The sequence below is a fragment of the Lepidothrix coronata genome, unplaced genomic scaffold (genome assembly GCF_001604755.1).
Source record: "Lepidothrix coronata isolate B3197 unplaced genomic scaffold, Lepidothrix_coronata-1.0 Scaffold86, whole genome shotgun sequence".
In the NCBI taxonomy this organism is placed as follows: Eukaryota; Metazoa; Chordata; class Aves; order Passeriformes; family Pipridae; genus Lepidothrix; species Lepidothrix coronata.
The window spans coordinates 3,547,327-3,566,360 of NW_016690266.1; the positions used below are offsets into that span (position 1 = coordinate 3,547,327).

The 19,034-nt window shown below is 41.1% G+C and overlaps 1 protein-coding gene across 1 annotated transcript in view; it reads right to left on the reverse strand.

Moving 5' to 3' along the window:
* The window catches only part of NCKAP5 (NCK associated protein 5), a 372,817-nt gene that overhangs the window by 199,336 nt on the left and 154,447 nt on the right, over window positions 1-19,034 (reverse strand). The window contains exon 4 of the mRNA XM_017820947.1: window positions 9,764-9,823. Within this exon, the coding sequence (XP_017676436.1) occupies window positions 9,764-9,823 (60 nt within the window). The remainder of the gene's footprint in view (window positions 1-9,763; window positions 9,824-19,034) is intronic.

Genomic DNA, 19,034 nt, shown 5'->3' on the forward strand with positions numbered 1-19,034 from the left:
TTAGAAGCCCAGTAAGACTCTGCCTCTTCCCCAAAGAGTTCACTTTCTTACACAGGTAACAGACAAACAGTGGAAGAGTCAGCTTGTTTTACAAATTAGCAATTTAGATCAGAAATTAAATCTTTACCAAGATTATAAAGGATTTAGGTGGCAAAGGCCTTGTAGGACACCGAAGTTAAAGAACAAGACCCTTAATGAATGTAGCAAAGAGGGGTTTTAAGCACCTGGTTATTTAAATTCACACAGGAAGGTATCGCATGGAAAGCACAACTTATCCATACAGTTTGGAGAATGAAGGAAAGCCACTTCACAGCCAGGTAAGGTCCTGTATCAGGCCTGGCACTTTCATTAGTTTCCAGACTAACTACAGAGTGCATCCTGCCCAGCGGTATGGAAATAACACAATCCAAACATCACAGTCATTCCCACAGTCTAGACAGTCTCCTCTTGCAGGACATGCAAGCAAGTCTGATCACCAGTTCCAGACTTGGAAAACTATGTCATGAGATCTTCATTATGAAAGATCCCACAGAATATGAAAAGATGCCTTATCACAATGCAATGGACGTGGAGCCAAAACAAACAGAAAGTATGTAAAAGCAAATTCCTGACAAAGCAAAAACTGAATTAAAGTTTATGAGACTGTAGTAGGGAAGGGAAAGAAAGGAAGACTCACAATTGCTCAAGTTATATGAATCTGTACAAAGTTACATAATTTTGGTATAGGAAGATATTATTTCCTTACTATGTTTTAATATTTCTTTTAAATCTTGGAGAGAAGTTGCAGAGAGATGATTATGCTCTGCCAAGAGAAAAGAACAAAAAAGCTCATGGAACTTAATGGCACAAAGAATATTGACAAGTTTAAATATTGCTCAGATGAGCTGTGACTCGTTTTCCTGTCTACCAGCAAAGTGTTCAGCAGTCAGAAATGGGCCAACAGTTTTCCCCAGTTTCTGCTTTCTCTCTTTTATTCACCTGCAACAGATTATTTTCTGTACCTCTATACGTACATTTTGTCTCTGCCCAGAGGGACAGGCCAACAGTACCTTACCATGCTCTCCTGGTGCCATGGAGCAGTTATGGATCAGGGCTGCATGGGGTTGGATGCTGAACAAAGACTTGTTGCAGAGTTTTTACTCTAACGTGAGGTAATTTAAAGCACTGCTTGAGCTGACTCATTCCAAGGGTCAGCAGTAACTTCACGGAACAAGATCTGGGAACACTGCATGCATTTAAATAAATGGGCATTTAATGGAAGCAGTACAACTGAGCAAAACTCTTGGTACACAAATTTGTCCCTATTTATACAGAAACTTTCTCTCCCTTCTGGTAAGTTTTTCTGTCCCATCTGGAGAAAAAAAAGGTTATTCTCCTGGACCCCTGGTTTGTGTAGGGACTAGTGCCATATGTCACAAAAAATAGAAATCATCAGAGTGATGCTTTACATGACAACAACACTGAAGAAATTAAAGACTCCTGTCTACTCCTGTCCAGCAATAGAAATGCTCACCTCCCCAGTGGGCTTGATTTGACTGAGGAGAAGTTGGGGATTTGGTATTTCTGCACCACTTCATTCTCTCTGCCTTGCTTTAGCTATACTTTACAAGGGAGATCAGTAACAAGCCCAAATCATCATGAGAAATACTGTAATGCACCCCACAGAACCCCCAGAAGAGCTGATACCAACATGGAAACATCAGGAAAAGGGTGGAATTGCTGCAATGGGTATTGTGACCAGTTTTGAATCAGCTGACTCAAATCAGTAAGACAAAAGTTTTTATTTGGTCTTACAAGTGGGCCTACATGATTAAAGAGTAAAACCTGAAAACACTAGAAAAGATGTTTATTTTAAAAAAACTGAACAGGTATGAACCAAGTCTTAAGAAGATAAATTAATGGGTTTTTCTCTGTTCTCCAAACTAACAATGGAGACCTTTTACAGTAACAGTTGCTGGTAAGTATTATAAACTCTACAGTAACAGTTTAACTGCTGGCCACAAAAAACTCCAAACAAACAAAAAAACCCCACAAAAAAACCCAAAAACCCAAACAAAACAAAAAAACCAAACAAACAAACAAAAAACCAACCAAAACCAAAATAAAAGCTAGTGATTTCTTTTACTTCTTGTAATACACTAATTTCCCCAGCTACATTGAGAAAGAAGTTGTAACACCAAGTATATCACAGCAGTTTCACTACTACTAATCTGTGTAAATTTACCTTCTGGTTTGCATAAAATTCAAACTGTTGGCCCAGTGCACACATTCACCTTTCCTCTTCAGAGCCTCAGAAGTCGTGACAAATTCTGTCCTCTCTGAGATCCCTTTCTTGCAAGAGATAAAACCAGACCAAAAATGTTCTGCCTTTTCAGCCTGCAGATCAGTGGTTCTATTCAGGTCATCCTTGCAAAAATATTAATCCACTGAGTGTGTGGCTTACTCGAGTCAACTCCTGCCATTGCCTGGAGGAGCTCAGGATTGCAGAGCTTAACCTTTGATATGAAAATGGCTGCAATTCACTGTTATTAGTGCATGGGCACATCACTCCTATTAGGGGGTGAGGTATTGCCTAGAGCAGGATACATCTGCTTCTAGTCATAAAGCAGGATTTGCTTCATGCTGGAGCCAACTGCCATTCCAATATTCCATACACCCATAGATGCTATGAGACTGCATGTGCCCTTTCTGTACTTACACATCCCCTGCCTTTGTTATCTATAAATGGCAATTTCTACTGGAGGGCAGTTTAGCTGATATGACATGCTTTCTACAGATTGCCCCCTGTTTTACTTTCAAACATTATATAAATGCGTTTTGATGTATTTTCTTTTTTTTTCTTCATGTTCAGTGATTTTTACATAATTCTGTTTGACTTTTTTTTTTTTTAAAACATCTCCTAAATACTTGCAGCAGCTTGCTGAGGATACAGACCACTTCGGTGAGCTCCAAGCTGAGCGGCAAAACTTATTCCTGCCCCTTTGGATATAGTGCTGGTCTCTCCGTGCCGGTGACTACGACAGCATTCCGCGGCGAGCAGAACAAAAACCACCAAAACTGCGGACGGAGCATCGCTCCCCTTGGAGTGGTGAGTACCAGGAGCCCCTTCCCGGTCCCGTGTGTTTTACCGGGAGAGTTTTCCCTTGGCTGCAGCGCCCTCTCCTGGCACACGGGCGGAGCCGGGAGCGCCCGGACGCGACCCAGCAGCGCTCACCCAATTGCTGCCGCCCCGCGAACTGCGAGGAAATCCTTTGTAACCGTTTATTGTGCGATTCGGTGAATAAACCGGACTCAGAACTGAATTAACCAGGGAAGAGTAACCCGTGCTTTGAAGGGCAGCCGGTTCTGAGCAGAGGCAATCAGGATCTCATTGGAAAACGACTGTTGAAAGGTATCATCAAGTTTAAGTCATGGAGAATCCTTAGGATTCATAAAAGCCTTAAAATACAAAACATGAAAATATCTGCATATTTGCAAATTTGAAGCAAACGACAAGAAAACACTCAGGACACAAGGTTTTATCTTAAAACCACTGAAAATAAAACTGCAAAGTTGTGGATGAGGACATTTGGCTTAATGAAGTATGAACAACTAATGAGGTCCAGGAGCATTAAACTAGGCTTGTAAAGAATTTCAATAATCATTATGGATGCTAAAACTACTGCTAGTGTCACTGAGTTTTCCATGAGGTCTGTATGATGAAGTTTCTCAGAAAAAGGAGCCAGACAGGATGGCTGACTGTGTATAAATACACAGCTTCACAGAGAGGGCAGAACAAGGGACAGATTGCATCTTTCTGGTTTGGGATATTTAACATTCAAAGCAACATTTCAAAACAGCTCCTTTGCCTCTCCCTCTGCTGCTTTCTAATTAAAGCACAGATAGATTCTTTCACAGATGTAAGGACCCAGAAGTTGAGAAAGACAATTTAGCCTTTCGTAGCTCATCTTTAACACTTCATTTATTACCAAATATCCTCTACTTTTAAATGACCAGGGTGCTCCTGCAAAAACAGCCTTCCCCGCTGCCGGAGGCACTGGCAGAGATTCATCATGCTGGTGACAGTGAGCGTCTCTGCGCTCGTGGCAGCACATTGTGCTGCCATCTGTAAGACCCTGGCTCAAGAGCAACCTCAGGATTCCCCCTCTTCTGTAAAAACAAGGTACATAGTGCAGATGTTAAGAGCTGGGCCTCTGAGCATGCTGACCATGCTCGTGCTCAGAGGACTCCCTGCTAGCTGATTAATGGGGCAGCATTAATACCAGCTGCGGTGCCGAGCACAGAGCCAGGATGGTGGCCTGAGTCTCAGAGCCCTGGCAGCGCTGAGGGCCTGGAGAGGTAAATGTGGCTCCCAGGAGAGGCACAATTTCCTATAGTCATGGGTTGCCTCTGTAACTGTGCATTTTCAGCTACCTAAAAAAAAAAAAGATGGAGATTTGGCTTTCTATTTTCAACTTCATGTCACCCACCTCAACAAAGCATTAGCAAGGCAGGGTCTGATCTCCTCTTTCTTCTCACCAAGAACTAGCATGCACATTAAAAGCCTGAATTTGAGTGAAAGAGCAAACTACTGAAATTGCACACAAAACCCACGGGAGTTTGGAAAGCTGAGAATATCAGACTTTCTACTGATTTTAATACCATTTCAGTAAAGACCTTTTCTGCACTTCAACACATCCATCTCCATGTGAACGCTCCAGTTTGGCAGTGCCTGATGAGAAGAGGCAGATCTTTTCAAAGCTGATTACAAGTTCTGTTTCAACCTGGAAAAAAGACTGGATTGCACCTCCCATGGTTTTTTAGGAGGCTGTTACATATATCTAAACACGTTACTTTTAAGAAAGTTGTAACAAGCAGAAGTGACTCAGTTCCTTATAATAATGGGACATCTTACTGACGCTGCGAGTTTTTTGATGCCTTTTCTTTTTCCTTCTTCCACTCTTTATTTAAAATACTTGCAGTCTCCACTATTTTACTGCAAAAACTGTTTGTAAAGCAAGAATTGTGCTGATCACATCAAAACTCATTAATATAACTTGTTTTTCCATTATTAGCACCATCTGAGCCTGTTGAAAGCCTTAACCAGGGCTTTAATTTTTCCACAGAGAGCTTTAAATTAATTAGTGGTTTACATGCTAACAAAGAATCTGATACATTCATAAATCAATCTAATGCAGAAGGATTACCAGAGGGTGGAAACCTATTCAATGGGGACCTCGCATTCACTTAACATGGTGGGTTTTTAACAAAAGGGTGCAGGTGTGGAATAGACGGGTACCGGGAAGAGCCCATGATAATCACTTTGCATCACTTAAAAACGCAGCAGGACACATGGTAAATCAGAGCCTAGGGCCCACCCTAAGTGAAACCCATGTAGATATAAAAGGCAATATCATCCCACTTTAACCTTCACAGTTAAATTGCCAGAGTGGTACAATTTCTTTTATGTAGGTTACAGGCCACTGAACTAATGGAAAATAGAGTCAAATCAAAGGACTTGGATGGGAAGTACAAACTAACTAAACTGTGTAACATGGATATAAATACAAGTATCAAATAAAAAAAGGTAACTTTTTTGTCTAATTATTAAATTAATCCATGTTATTAAAACACAATATAATTGTGTATACTTTTGGGGCACTTTAGGCTTTTAAACTAGTTTCTGCTAACACAATACTTACTCTGCCATGAGAACCCTGCCATGTAAACTGTGGCAGCATTTTTCTCATATTTTTTCTAACCCAGCACTGTTCACTGTTAAGAAAACTTCACCAAAATGAACACTTTTCCTGGTCATATTTTGTGTCCAAAGGTCTAAAGTCATGGACTTAAAAAATAAAAAAATACTTTGATGACTAAAGCATTTTTTAGTCTTTACTATGTTTTGAAAAAACTTGTGATCTGCTTTGAAAGCTGCTTATTTTAATAATGGGATCTCTGTCACCACAGACACCTGCACAGTCCCCATCAAATGCAGTAAGAACTGTACACAGGCAGACTGATTGTCTCCTTTTTCCTTACAAAATGAGTAAGAAGAGATATGACTAAGAAAATTGTGAACATGCACACTGTGAAATTAAAGACTGTGAATGACAGGAAAAGCCAAACAGCAATCCGGGCTCAGTGCTGCTTAAACTTTCAGGAGATGGTTTAGCAGTAAGTAATTCTGCATTTTGATAATGGATAATCAATATTTACTGATGGTGGTTCATAAAATAAAGAAACCTGAGCAATTGTCAGGTATTCAGTCTGAATTATTCAGTTCTCCTAATGAAAATAAGGCATAAATGCATACTCAGTCCAATATATGAGGTCTCAGATTTTCCATACAACCATATGGAAAAAACATATGACAGATTATTTGTATATTTTTGGTGATGAACATTTATTTGAAATGAAGTATCTTCATTTCATCTTCTATAGTACCTTCCAGTAACAAATCAGTCATGAAGAACATAACTCTGGGACATATTAAAAGCCCATCATTTTGGGGAGCACTGTGGTGCCCACACACTGGTACCACACACAGCACACACTGCCTGATCTCCGGCTTCAGCTGAAATGTCCTCAGAAAAACATCTCCTCATAAACATGCATTTCATCATTGCTCACCTGATGTTATTCTAACAAATATACAAACCCATTTCTGAGCAAAGATACCACAGCTTAAGTAGTTTCTACAGTGTGTGCTTTGTATTTGTCATTGATTTTATACTTGGCTGCAGCAGTTCCTGTGATGCTGGGTGAACCCGAGCAGGAAGGACAGGGAAAACCCACTGCACCACATGTCCTTGCAGCATGCCAGTGACAGGGCAGCACACACAGGGACAAGGCACACGCTCCCTGCTCACTGACCCTGCTCACCCTTTAGGAGTGCGGTTTACATAACGTGCTCACCTCTTACCCTCATGACCTATCTGTGACAGCAAAACCCAAACAATGGGGTTTTTTTTCAAAGAAGTAGGAAACACTAGAGGGTATTAAATGAGGTGCCATCCTGCCAAAGGCTTGTGCAGTGATTTGCACAGTTCCTGGGACACAGGGCAGCAGTGTGGCAGCACAGCCCATCGTGCTTCCTGCCATGCTTCTCATCTGCTGTAAGAAATGCTCTCCACGAGACTGAGTGAGACACTGAGGACTGCATTAAAGGTGGCATGTGCTGCCACCTGCGCTCTTCTCAAATGAAGGAGTTAGTTCCCCAAAAACCTTCATGCCAATCTAACCAGCACAATAAACAAAACCAAAATGGGAGCCAGTCAAGGCAATTAGCTAATTAGTGATTAAATAAAGCTGTGGCCTGTCACTGGCAGAGAGGCTGCAGGGGGCTGCCATCCCTTTGATCCAGAGGAGCAGCCGGTGACAGCACAGCACAGCCCCTCGGGTGCCCTGTGGCTGGCTGGTACCACTGCCTGGCCTCCTCGCTGCCAGCCCCAGGGGACTCCATGCTGTCCCCAGGGAACGTCCATCACACCAAAAAGAGCAGCACATGGGCTCCAGTGCCCTGCGGGCAGGCTGCTGGCAGCCAGCACTTCTCCAGAGGAAGCCTCGCCAAAAGCCTGCTCGCTCAGAATCCCTCGCCGAAATTTCACCATGAATGTTTGTAAGGTGTTTGCTCCAAACCCAGTGTGTGCTGCCGGCTCCTCGCTGCACACCGTGGTAACACAGCTACACAACTTACTTCATTCCCGGCCTCCCATTGTGTTCAAATACTCCAGCCCCTGGACCCTTACTGCTCTCGTACTGCTCACAGCCCAGCAAGTTCATTAATGTTAATTAATGACTGCTGTGTTCCATATTAAAATCACCAGCTCCGAGCTCTGAGACACAAAGAACTTTCCATACATCAACTGCTTCAAAGAAATTGTCTCTACAGGCGCACTTGCCCTCGGCTCTAGTTGCAGGATAATTGTGGATATTATCCCTCAGGGAAGAGGGGAAAAACTACCCAGTATTTACCTTGAGGGAAGACTGCACACCCATAGAGCTACCTGTCACCTCCTAATGGGTTACAACACTTGGCCTCCCAACAAATTATGCAAAATTACACCCTAGTTAGCAGGGAGATGTGATTAATCCCACAAGCCCATACTGAAAGGCACAAGAAGTATCTGACACTCCGCAGATGAGACCATGAGGTTGGTACATATACCAAAAGCATTACTAGCTCTAGAAGGTTAATCATTATTGCTCATTTCATAAAGTTTTGGATTATCCCACTAAGTATATTTTACACTCAATATATTATACCATTGCTATGCCTCCAAGGGAATGCTAGTTTAAAAAAATTAAAAGAAAATATTTTAAATAGAGTAAACAGCTCTTCCCAGATTTTGACATTTATTTACACTGTAAACTGAAATGCAATTGCAAATCCAATGCCTGATCTTTGCCGTTCTTCCTCCGGCAAAATTACTCCTGGAGGCAGCAGGAGTTTTATCTCAGTCACGGACTCCTGGATTGCAACTCAACCTGATAAAAGTTTGTTTCTCAGTTCCTCCAGGACTTCTGTGCCAGGCTTCCCAACTCTTAAACCCCATCTCAAAATCTTCTTGTGGCTAACAAAGCCTTGTCGCAGACCCAGGGCAGACACATTGAATGGGAGAGGGCAGAGACTCCCACAGCCAAGATGGGCACGCAGCAGGGGCTCAGGGCAGATCAGCCATACCTGCCTGAGCAAACCCTACTCATCTCCTTCCCTTCTCTACAAGGCACTCAGAGCCCATTCAGAGCCCCTGTCCCAGTAGAGCCCCCACAAGGCACTCCCAGATCTACAGAGCCAGGTGGGGCCATGGTAAGAGCAATAGATTCAGAGCTGGTTTTTCCTTACTTAAGTAAGGAGACTTAGTTAGGTCCCTCCAAATCTCACTTCATTGTATTAATCACTAAGGATTTATAAAATGCACTCACTGGAAGCAGGTGGGATTTTAAGGACCGTATATCACACAGCTCATGGAGCATCCATTCTCCAGAGACCTTCTACGGCTGCTCCCCACTAAGTTAGACAAACTTGGGACAAAAATTCTTTCACAATCAACTATGCAACTCACTCAGATCAGTAGCAGTTCCACGAGTATGTTCAAGGGGACTTGTTTGGATTTTAAGGTTTTTGAACGGGTCTGCTTTATCCCATGGAAGCTTAAGACATTTTATCTTAAGACAGGGACATACAAACTCCTTAACAGATGGGAACGGTTCCTTAGATATTAAGTAATTAAGCACACTCAGCACATGTTGGCTCCTAACGAAAATTGTTGTGAAGAGATAAGGCACTCTATAAATTGAGGTTTGCGGTTAACCAAAAATCTGCCATTTCATCTTTTGCTCACAAGGCTAATCTCATTAATTGCTACGTGAAAAATGAAGATACAAGAAGCATTACATGATTTACAAAATTATCAGATTGAGGATTTTTTTAAGCTTTCATGCTTGTGTTCTTCCATTTTTTCTGTAGTTGGCCAAGATTTAACAGGCAAGTAAATCCACCACATTTTGATCTGAAACTGCATTTCCGTGCTTGCCTTGCTTCCAACTCCAGTAAGGACCATCAGCAGGAAAAGGAAACAGCTTTTCTCTACCATGCTTTTTCCAAGGAAGCCAAGGTAGAGCCTTGAGTTTCCTCACATTTATGAATACATCGTAGCAACCCTTTGTTATGTCCAGGACAGCCTTAGTGCTCCGGTGACAACCTTCAGCAAGACCAAACGTACCGACGGCCTGAGGCAGTAAGACAAGAATTGCAAAGCAGCGAGTGGCTGCAGCTTACCATGGCTCCTTCACTCTTACTCTGTGCGACTTCCCGCTGCAGCCGAGCCACAGACAGCTTCTCCCTACGGAAAGAAAAGCGTGTGAATAGCAGTTCATTTTTCCCCATCGGAGAGAGAGCAGCGCTTCCCCATCAGGATGGCATTCCTGCACATCACTGGGGTAACCCTCCCGGCAGGCCCTGCTCCCCTCCTCATGTTTCCCTGCAATATTTAGTGGCTGCATTATTGTTTCATTTTGTGGCAGTTTGACAGAGCTGTCAATAAATCAACTGAATCCAAACATCATTTGCTCCATTCAAACAACAAAGTAGCTCATCATGCCAGCGATATGGAAATAGACTGTGCAAGTCAGATTGTGTTATTTATTTCCCTATAGCCTTGCACATCAGCTTTGCACATAGCTTGCACCATATTACATAAGCCAGAAGGCTGTTGGATCGTCAATAAATACACAAATAAAATTGAAATTAAAACAATCTATTCTATACCTAAACATATTGTGCTGCATTTTGCAACTACTAAATTATTAGATTTTTTTTTTAATTAGCCTTTTATCATACAAGATCCTTACACAAATGTTTAGCTCGACTGAACTAACAATTAATTTGCTTAATTAAGGATTTGGCAATCACAACACACTTTCAAGTACACTGAAAAGTTGTAAGAAAGGAATGAAAAGTAGGGTTTAGCATACATAGAAAAGGAAAGATGTTTTCACAGTGTATGGACTACGGAAACAGAACATACCAAGTATGTGAACTGCTAAACCTAGTCAGTGGAAGGTACTGCAGGAACTGACCACTGCAGGAAGGGTATGGGAAGACAAGAATTTGATCTGGAAGCTCAGCAAAGCAGAAGATACTTTAGAGAAAAAATGGGACTTAATCAACCTACCATTAATATAAAAAGCATCTATTATAAAATTTGAAATTTTCTCATTCTACTGGGACTTACCAGAAAGAAAGACCTGAACTATCCCAGTGCAGCATCCTGGCACTTACCTGGGATATATAAAATTTTTGCCTCAGTGACTGCTCAGTGTAGTGCCAATACAAGAGTGCCAGTGGCTCAGGCCTGGTGACGTGACCCTGGGTCAGAAAGTGTCTGTTCCAGGGCTGGCAGGACTGGCAGGACTGGCCTGGCACTGCTGACGAAGGGCTCCAACCATGAGCCCACTGCCCATGCCATCAGGCTTTTCTGACACAGTTTGAGTCAGGAAAGCAAACCTTCCTGCTGTGCACTGCAGGGAAGTACCAAGTCTGGAAATCACCCTGCCATGTCTTCCAGTTCTTACAGGAAAGAAGAGCAGGGTCTGGAAACTCTGTCCCACAAAAACCCTCAAAGGTGCCAAGCTATGGCAGAAGGAGGACTCTGTACCTACTCCTGTCATTGACTGGGTCACTCGTATTCAGCATGAAAAACAAACTGCTCTACAATATCTTATTCCCAAATTTCCAAAAAAAAAAAAAAAAGTACCCCTTAAACCATTTCTCAGGAACCATTTCTGCCAAGGGAGATCTGTGTGTACCTGCCTAATTACTGTGGAATGACAGCGCTCCTGTCACTCAGCCACAGCTCAACGTATGCCTGGGTCACTGAACCAGTTCCCCCTCTCTATTTCGGTAGATGTGGTATTTAAGTCTCCCTAATGGTCACCTGCCTCCTCGTGCTTGCTAAACCCTCACAACAATCCCCACACAGCTGGCAAAGCCTGGTTATCACGTTAACCCCAGGCACTGCTAATATTGTGATTTGCAAACAGGTATGTTGTTGAAACCACTTAATATTGGTAAAAGTTGATGATACAGCCACAGCCCTGTAGAAGTTGCATTTGTGTTCTCCAGCGTGATATCGAGATCTTTCTTTGCACATGTGAAAAATTACAGAACATTGAGAAGTGGCATTAACACAGCATTGATAGCTTAACACAGGTATCCTAAAAACAGCTTCTAAAAGACACGTACAACCCTCCCTCTTCCTTGCTCAGATACTATCACAGGCAAATTACAAAATTGGTTAATCCTATTTTAAGGATTTAGTTCATCTGCTGGAAATAGCCCCTCGCATTTTTGCACTGCTTCAGTGCCCTAATATGTTCTAGTGGAAAAAGCAAATATTCCCTTTGAGGAGGTTTTGACCTTTTAATTGCAAACCAAATGCCTAAAGATATTTTATGAGAAAATATGCGGGGGGTGAGGAGAGAATAAACAAGCAAAACCCCTCCTCACACCACTCCTCCATACACTTCCTGCCAGTGATCTGGAGAGATTTATTTAGTTATGCCTTCTACATCAGGAATACTCCCACTTCCCTCTCTCCACGTTACCTCCAACATGGAATCAGTTTCACATTTCTGGAATTTTATTAGAGTAAATTCTACTCAACCTCCAATCACACAGAGGGCTCCTCCTAACGATGCCAGGCTTCCCTCTCTGGGTGAGGATCCTGGCTGAGGTTCAGAAAGGCTTCCTTAGCAATTTTCCCAGTGAAGGAGAGCAAAGACTGGCATTCTCATACAATGTTTATAACATTGCTGATATTAGGAACAAAACCACTTTTCAACAGCAGAAAATGAAAGGAAACCTGACTATCATGTAGGAGAAAAAAAATCTGCCATAGTGGATACAGAGGAGCCATCTGTTCCAACAGCGTCTACAAATAAGTCAACTTTGAATCAAGCAAACTCCAAGCTCCTGCTTCATCCCTCCCACGTGCAGTGCCCAGGTGAAGAAGCTGTGCACTCACAGCCAGACCCACACAGATGGTTACCTTCATCTGGGCAGGGCGCACAGCAGAGGCTCAGCGTGCCTGTGGATCACAGTCATCCTGAGACTACTCCAGGGAGCTTCATTTGTGATTCCCTTGGCCCATCGCCCACACTGAGCCATTTCCCACTACCTCTATATAAACATACACGGGTGTAATGGGCAAGAAATGTGGTCAGAATCCTGTTACAAGCCAACAGCATTTAACACCAATTTGCAGTGTTGGAAGTTTTCATACAAGATACGTGACAAGAGAGAACTTGTCATGCTCCATGTCTAAGCAGATCAAATAAACCCTTTGGTCACTATCCACCATCTCAGTCAGTTCTTATTAAGGCAACAACTTCAGTGACTACTCTCAGCCCCAATTTTTAACATGGTGTTACAATTCAATAATCATTTTAGTATAATAATAAGCTTTTAGCCGCTTTAGCCTTTCAGATATTTCAAATGCAAAGAACATTTGACATGCAGCTTCAAAGTTAATCCTGTTCTTTTAATCTTTGCTTTTAAATAGGAAAAAACAGTAGCATTGTTTTGTTGCTATATAGTTTTGCTTATTTTTAATCAAGCATGTTTCATCCCTATAGCTTGATTAATTAACAAAGTTAATTAGCAACTGCAGCCAACCTGGAAGGAAACAAAATCTTCTCCAAGGATTTAAAAAAATTAAAACATGTTCATTGAGAAGTTCTCATATTCGCTTTTGAAAAACCTCCAAATGATAAAAGGTTTACAAAAATGCTCTTTGAAAGCACAGTTTATGCTCTTAAGTTTGAATATTTTTATTGTAAGTGGCAAAATTCCCAGCCAAGGACTTTGCAAAGAAATAATTAAAGGAGTCAAACAAGGATTCAATTATACCCTTTCCAGATGGAACCAAGCACACAAGTAGCCACTGTGTGGATGGAAGAAAGATACATTTCAAGTCTCACTATCGCTAGCAGAGATTGCAGGAGCTTGTTCTAAAAAACAACAGTTTGAGGAAAGCCCATTTAGTCCAAGAAAAACATAAATGTGCTAAATAATTCTGCAAATTCACAGCTCTCCTTAAAGTAAATTTTCTCCTCTCTCTCCTTTCCCATCACAAGCCCCTACCTATCCCCTAATTCTGAACAAATGCTGATAATGTTCCTGATATGGTAACAGATATCGTCAGATCAAACGCCACAATAAAAACTACACGGGATACATGAAAGACTCAATTTTTCTTAGTTGTTCTTCTTTGTATTGCCACTTTACATCGATACAACAAACCCAAAAGCTCTAGCAGTGAACATCAGCTTCCTAAATTTTGATTTTAATTTTTATTTTGAAACTTCAGATTCAGAAAGTATTAGATACAAGGCTTTGCTTCTCCATCTAACACAGAAAGGTATTACTTAAAATAGCCCCTGGATAAAGCTAAAATATGCTGAATTTTATCCATTTGCCAAGACCTCAGCCATTCAAAATCAGGATATATTTTCAGTGGTAAATAATGATTTTAGCATTTTAATGAAGAAAAGTAGTTTTATCATTAATGAATAACACAGACAAGACGCAAAAGAATGGAAAATGTCCTAGAAACATCATCTAAAACTGAAAGTAATGCTTCAGCAAACCTTAAGCTCCATGACCCACTGGGAAGAGAAGGGATCTATCCCACCCTGACATTGCCCTTTCCTGTCCTGATCACACAGGACAGCCCCACAACCTGTCAGCGTGCATTGACAGGTTTTGTATTTTCAGCACTGACAGTTGCAGATTTCAAACTTCTCTTATTTTCTCTTTCCTAAGTAACTCTTTCCTAAGTAAACTCCTCTGCAGAAAGAATGAATGTGGACAAAATTTAACAGGTATGACAGGTCCCAAGTTACTCATCTGTTTCTCTAGTCACTTTTTTTTTTTCAAGAATGGGAAAGTGTTTTCTACATGTTTCATCCTGTCTTGGAAACTTTTGCTCTGAAGCAATTTCATTTAGAAGTGGTTAGTTCTGCACCACAAAGTGAACCCCAGATCTTCTTGTCATTTTATACCTTCCTCTATTTGTAAAGCCAGAAAATCACAACGTGACCCACTGACAAAGTCAAGCTTTCAAAATACATTGAACATTTGTTTTATTATTGGTGACTGTGGCCAAGCAGAGTGAACAAGTTACATGCCAGCAAGTTCTTCTGTGCTATTTTGGAGAAGAGAAATTCCAACCAAGTTTCCACTCTAAGCTATTGCTGTGAGATTCAGAAGGTGAATAAATACTTTGTTCTTACAGGGAAAAGGCAAACAGAAAAATGGCAGAGACTCAGAATCTGAATTTGCAAGGCCTCCCAAACCACTGTGCCTTGTAACCACCCCTTGTTTATCACCTACCAAAATTATTTCTCCTTAAATTCCCCCCCCCCCATATCATTACTTGTAGCCACAGCATTGTTTTTCAAATGAACCAGAAAAAAGCACAACTAAACCCCATTAAACATGGATTAAACATAGCGTGGTGCTAACAACTGACCTAGGGGCAGGGCGCTGGTTTGTGCAGAGAGACACAAGCCTGGCTTCCTTCAACTCTTGGTTTTCCAGGGAGGGTTTCCCATCCGAATGCTGACCAGGCTTGACCTCATCGAGTCTATGAGATCTGACAAGGGAAGAGCCGAGGGTGGAATGGCTGCAGTGAACTAATGCGCCTCTTTCAGCTCCTATTGCGATCGCAGTGGGCAGCGATGCCGCAACCGCCCTTCTGACCGATGGCCACGTACGGCCAAGGCATTTGGTGCTTCATAAATGTCAGCCTCGTGTGCACTGGGAAACTGGGCTTTTAGAGTTGTAATGCTTTAACTAGATCTGGCAATAAAAGAGTCATCTTGCGGGAAAAAACCCCAAAACTTCATTGTAAATTTAAAGCTGAGCAAAGGACGAGCTTTATTTAATTGTTTTTACAGTAATTGCAAAGACTGGAGTTATAATAACAGAAGTACCAATGCTGTCAGGCAGAAGTAGAATAAATTGGATGAGCCACCAGCAAGGCACAGGCTCCTATTTACTGCTAATTTATTTGTAATAAAAGGTAAGCATACAGAAAATATAATTTACATTAAACTTCTCTTCTACAGGACATAATTCTGCCAAATCCACAGAAGCAAAACAGGTAGTAACTTACTTAAACTGTATTTTCTTTAAGTGACACTAAGAGCAAAACAAAATTAAAATTATAACCATAATCTAGAATAGGTATCAGCTAAACCCATGGGCTCCTCACTATTTTCCAGTGCATTTTAATGTGTATTAATCTGACGAAGAAGTTCAAAGTTGACCAACTAGTTACTTTCCAGAAGCATCCAAACAAGACACCAAATACAAAAGAAATACCATGGAAAAAAATCACAGGATAACAGTTCAGAAAGGAGAAGGCAAAGAGAAGAACATTGAGAGGGCAGAGCCTTCACTATAAAAGCAAAAACATTGTCTTTGGCTAAAAAAAGAGAGGCAGAGCCATGGAAAAGAAATTAGAAAGGAAAGGTTATGAGGAGTCCATGGCAGATTATCATCAAGCTGTTTTTGTGACAAATTACTCTCCCAGCACGGGCTCAGCAGTCGAGGTCAGCTGGGCACCTGAGCAGGGTCATTCTCTTCTCCTGAGCACGTGCATGGGGATGGATGGCAATGCATTTCAACAGGAGCATCCTCTCTCTGAGGATGGCAATCTTTATTACTTCATTGACATTTATTGTTTTCAGCACTGAAATTATGAGTGCAAGGCTCTTGCTTTAATGATTCACTGGTATTTCAGACAACATTTCAAATATATCTATCTGTTAGTGTTGGAGTGCCTTCTTCCATTATTAGTGCTGATTTCACAACGCTGCCCACCTCTCAAATTTTGTACATATTTCAGCCAACAGACATAGAGTGGTCTAGACCTAAAGTTTAAAATGTTGGGGTTTTTTTCTCTTGAGCTTCAAGAGGGCTTTTAACCCTGATGATGCAAAGAAGCCAGCAAGGGAAGAGCAAAAGCTTTATAAATAGAGACCTTTAAATAACTTCCATTAGTAATTGCTAAATAATTAGAATGACAATAAACAGAGCCATGAAGCAAGACATGGAGATAGTATCAACCATCACAATCAATGCAGTTTCTTGACTAAGAAAAAAACAGTGGAATAAAAAAAGTGATTCTTTCCCCATGACACACACATTTGGTTGCAGGAGAAAAGATTAATGTCTGCATGATACAATGCCAAATCATTGAGATAATTATGAATTATACCAAGCAATCATTTCACAAATCTCCTGGATCATCTCACTTATGACCATTATTCATGAGATAATGCACTCAGCTGCAATTTTTTTCAGATATATATTCCTCTAAAGTCTTTCTTTTGGGCTGAGATTCCAGGTGGAAGAAGAAAATGGGTCGGGAAAAAAAGCTGAATTTTTTATGAAAGACGAAAATGGAGGAAATGAGTAAACCTCCCCCACTTTTCCTAGTCATCTTTAAAGTCTGCAGACAGTAGTGGGAGATACTTAGAGATTTATTTTAAAAAATAGCCCAAACACAAATCTTGCAGCAGGCAAGGAAGTTACACCTGGCTGTCAACTGCAACCTCGAGTATGAAACACCAAAATCTAAATGCTAAGAAAAGCCAAGTAAACAGTACTAGAGTATTGAACTCCAAAATACATCTAAAGTACAAGTTTTCACATTATAAATTCAATAGTCCATGCATTATGTAAATTTTGTATTTATAGGAAAGCAAAATTAAGGTTTTAGCAGGGCCAAATCCTGTATAGATTTGTTCTCTGTTTAAACCTTTTGATTCAATATACCCCAGTTAAACCACTAAAACCCATTACTGCAAATAAATGAGCACTGGATCCGTCCCACAAAATTTGTTATTATTAAAAGTGGTACATTAACCATAAACCTTACTGTCTCTGTTCTGAAATCCACACCATAAAGTACCAAGCAAAAACACTTTTGACAAAGTCACAATGCAGTAGTTTGGAATTTCTTGTCGTGACTGATTTATCAATTTTAATGTTACATTAACAGTAATATTTGTATTTAATGCTGTATTATTTCTGCCAATAAGTTGCAATCCAAGAAGCATACAGTGGGAATTTGTAATATTAGGCAAGCTGCCAAGTTCTCAAAGACTTATCATCATGGAAAACCTCGGTGTTCAAAGAGGAAAAAAAAGAAAAAGAAGAAAAGGACTAATAGAAGGCAGTTTGGAATATTAATTCAGCAAAAGAAACTTTAAATTATAATATAGGCAGCTGTTGCACATAGATCCCCACCCTTTACTACAAGAATTAATGCCTGCTCTTTTTTTCAGGTGCTACTTTTAAAGAGTATCTTACACTAATGAAAGGATGTTTAATCGAAGCCCTAAAGTGCTCTAAAATGGTACCAATTTTCTTTCTGAGAATCCTTTCACAATACAAGGCCTAAAGTTTGCACTTCTCTAATTAAAACACTAACTGTAGTGTTTATCTTCTTTCTGACAGCATCCTCAGAACAACCACATCATTCTTACGACCTTTCCCAGTACAGGTCAGTGTGGAAAGCAAATTTCAGACTACCACCTTTCCCTCTGGTACACTGCTAATTCAGCTGATCCTCCCATAGTAGTATATGGCCCAGGAGCTCCACTTCTTTAAAGGGGATGATAAGACACCTCCCAGTGTAGCTTGACAGTGCAGCTGTCAAGTGGGTAAACAAAGAGGCATGGGGTCATTGCTACATGAAAGTTTGGCCCATGGAGAACAGACAACAGTTTAAGTCACCACCTAGTAATCCGTCTTATTTCCAACACACACAATTGCCACTCTTCATTTCACAGGATGCTTTTTTTGGTCCTAATCCCCAAATACACCTGCTCTTCTTGCTGGAAGCACCAAAGCTGGTGACATAGGGCTGTTCAGTAGAGCTGACAAGGGCTTGGCAACACATCAGTCACCAACACAAGAAATACGTTGCTAAAGCAGATGCTGCTTCCAAACAAGTCAAATTTTTGTTTCTGTGACCCTGTGACACTGAAAGCAACAGCAGAGATGATCTTGCCTACACAGGTATCAGAAGATTATATTTTTAAATGCACATTCAAGAAAGAAGAGAGAGAAAGGACTAGACGGGAACCACTATGTGTAAGGATACTTGGCACACCTTGCCTGCCCTCCATCTGTCATTCAGCAGTTCTATACTCTGGATTTCAAACTAGCCAACAGCTCTAGGTCATGCATCATCACTGGACAAGCATAGCTGTTTCTTCTCAGTGCAATTGCTCTTAGCAGTGTCTTCCAGCTTGTGAGTGTGTAAATTCTCACTTGCTGTATCCTGTTCATTTTTCCTCTGGGTCAAGCTGCTCTCTACACTAGATGGAGTCTCAGTTTTTGTGTTTCTAGTTGTGGTTTCTGGATGGTTTGCAGTATCAAACCTTACATACAGATACAGATTTATACCATTTTTATTGCATTGTTTACTTGTGTTAATTTTGGGGCTTTTTTTTCCTGTAGTGGGTTGACCCTG